The sequence below is a fragment of the Megalops cyprinoides genome, chromosome 6 (genome assembly GCF_013368585.1).
Source record: "Megalops cyprinoides isolate fMegCyp1 chromosome 6, fMegCyp1.pri, whole genome shotgun sequence".
NCBI lineage: Eukaryota > Metazoa > Chordata > Actinopteri > Elopiformes > Megalopidae > Megalops > Megalops cyprinoides.
Genome location: NC_050588.1, coordinates 28,090,372 through 28,093,510, shown reverse-complemented (window position 1 = coordinate 28,093,510; position 3,139 = coordinate 28,090,372). Strand labels below are relative to the sequence as shown.

Below are 3,139 nucleotides of genomic sequence, written 5' to 3'. Positions count from 1 at the left end.
TCCATTACACATACAGGGGGAGATGTGTGCTATGGATTTCTTCTTAACGAGAGTAAATCCGACTTATTTTGGATATATTTCGATAAACTAAGTATTATAGCTGATTATTATTACTCAGGTAACGTTTATTTATCTTTTTAAAGTACTTAGATAATAGTATCCGCGAAACCCAACGCTTAGCACCCCTATGTTGGTAGCACAGATTGAAGTGATCCAACTCCATATAGGTGGAAGTAAAGCCCTCGATTCGTTAAACTGTTAACTGTATTTGTGAGAGAGTGGGTAGGAGAGGAGGTGTGCACCTATGCAGTTTACTGTCGAGAGCACAAAACATAGCGCAGCAAGCTCGTATACAGTGACTATTAACGCAGTAGCCTAGAATTTGATTTCAAAAGTTACAGAATAAAGAAAAAAGACCAGCTGAAGAAAAGAGGTGTGACTGTCATCGCAATAGACAGCCGCGAGCGGGTCAAACTGCCTGTGCGTCAGGAGGCTCTCCAGCAGGCTATGTACAACCGAAAGCCCGTGGTAAAGAAAAAAACTAAAAAAATTGTGAAAAGGTAGACTATCCGGGGTACTCGTGTGGTTATCCACTATAGACGAAATCCCCCGAACAGAGAAATCAATTCTTTGTTCCTTCGCAGCTGTCTGCAGCGGAGAAGATTATGTGAGAGAGCACAGGGAAGGATAGCTAGCCTATGCTTTTCGAAGAAGAAATGTGTGGTAAAGGCATGATGTGCCACTGGCAAGTTTACGCCAACAGACCTGCCTGTAACGACAAGCAAAGTCTGAAGCTCAAGGATGACTCAAGGAGAGGGAGCAACAAGCATAGCTGGTACAAGTGTGGAAGGAAACCAGGTTACCGTGGCAAGAGGGGTAGAGCACACGGGCACTGCCCCCCCTACAACCAACAGAATCGAGCAAGTTCTCAGCCATCGGGGGCGATGTCGCTGCGCCCGGTCAACATTCAAGGCAACAGAGCACCAGGCATGAGAGCCCCGAGAAACACCAATCAGTTCCTTATGCACGAGAAATACCAGATGATGCATATGCGATCCGACTCCGTTGGCACAGACAGCGGGTCGGACTGCGAAATGGACTTTGCGGACATGGACTCTTATCTCGGTGTGCTCGAAAACGCCAGGGGCGCCCTAATGGACAGTCCTGATCTGTCGCCACCCTCAGCCCGGTTTTGTCCGCGACAGTCCGCGAAGCACCAACAGTTTTCGTTCTTCAGCTTTGGTGAGGTCCATCAAGAAGAGAGCATGCAGTATTTCCCGTCGGAAGACGACGTAATGCAAAGCGAGGATTTCATGGAAAGAGACTTTATTGAGTTCTGCAGCGCAGTAGCTACAGTAACACCTTACTCTGTTATGTAACGGACCTGACCACCAATGTGCAGCAAAAAAAATGTTGTCAAGAAATGTTTACAGCAAATCTTGGCTGTTTTCATAGCCGACAGACCACCAGGTACACATCACAGTAACACGTCCGATCATTTTCTTTTCATGTAACCTTTTATATGATTTGTATGTGTTTATGTGTGTGTGTGTGTGTGTCAGTGTCTTGCAATGGAGAAGGAGAGGGTGTGTTGAGTAGGAGTGAGACCGAACAGCCAATCATGTTAAAGCAAATCATTGACTTCGACGATAATACGCCATTGGCTGCTCCTGTCATTGTAAATACTGCAAACGTTTTTGAAAATAAATGTAATATAAACTGGTCATTGACTGTCGTTTCCTTTTTCTTATAATGTACTTTTATGAATACTGAGATTACTGGTTTTAGTGTCATTACACTCGTCAAAACAATTCTAATTGTGGATTGGCATTTTAAACTAGCCACTATTACTGCTCATTGCACACAACCTATCTGTCTAATGAGGGTTTTATTACACATACGTTTAAAACAGAATTTTGCTCATCTGAGAAATCGTACCTGTGAGATTAAGCCACAAATATCACAATAGTAATGCATAATATGCTTGGCGCCTTTACGGCGTGAAATGTAGATTTATATCACAACAGAATGCAATCATCCTTTCGACATTCAGTTGATGTATCTATGCTAAGTGTCGTCAACAATTAAGAGTATCGAAAGAATTATCCAGATGCACCTTTCAGCAAATACCAACAAATGTGGGTTGAATTATGTGAACGATCAATTATAAATTCAACAACAGCTGCATTTCATAAAGTAAATCGTCCTCGCAATGCACGTCTTGTCTCTAAAGTAATATGCTGGTTACCCACAAAACCTGTTCAATGAAACAATGGCTAAACGACGTTTGTTTATGCACTGCAAATTCCACGGGAAGTTCAGATATCTTCAGGTCTTTCGTGGAGCAAAAGGGAGTTTAACATGTGCAATCTCAGTACTGGAAGTGATCTTCCACTGATGAATTGATATGGTTAAAAATTTTTCTATTCTACAAATATACGGTACACAGTATACAAGGTCACACAGCGACAATAATAGTGATATAACTGTTGCTGGTGTGTACTCACAAATGTAAAGGAAACGTGTGCTTTGTGTCTGAATGAAAATATATTTTCATTTGCTGTGAGCAGAGGAGCTTGACAACAAAGAGAAAATGGCAGATGTGTATAGGCAGCCGTTTATTTTTCTAAATATATAGACACAAGTACATTATTCTTATTAACTATAAGTTAATGTAGTTATCTGCATTTGTATGCATTGTCAACCATCAAGTTTTAGTTCAGTTGTGGTTAGACTAACATGTTTTGACAAAATTAAACTGTGTGGGCATCAAGGTTTGTAGCTATTGTGGTTTGCTGTGCTTCACCATTTTGCTAATTTAAATGTACACCACACTAGGCCTGTTGGCTCTGGGTCTGTCTATTTAAACATGCCACTGAAAGGATCATTGTGCTATACTGAAATATATGTGTTTGCAGGGTGGGGGTCCTTTTCCTGGATGCTTCCCTTTGACACAAATTGTGGGGATGAATTACCCCCTCCCGCCCATGTTTCTGATCACACTTCCCTACCACCCATTAATATTGCTTAACAGTTTGGACGTGCTTTCTAGCACAGTGCTTTGGGGAGTTGGCGTCATAATACAGTTGTTTGCTCCATCAATAACAGGAAGGAATAGTAGACAAACTTGAATAACTCC

General features: G+C 41.8%; 1 protein-coding gene across 1 annotated transcript; it reads left to right on the top strand.

Moving 5' to 3' along the window:
- Positions 1–268: 268 nt before the first annotated feature.
- On the top strand, positions 269–1,719 carry wu:fb55g09 (coiled-coil domain-containing glutamate-rich protein 1). Its single transcript, XM_036531995.1, has one exon. It carries the CDS (start codon positions 699–701, stop codon positions 1,377–1,379), a length of 681 nt encoding a protein of 226 aa, XP_036387888.1. The 5' UTR covers positions 269–698; the 3' UTR covers positions 1,380–1,719.
- Positions 1,720–3,139: the final 1,420 nt, after the last annotated feature.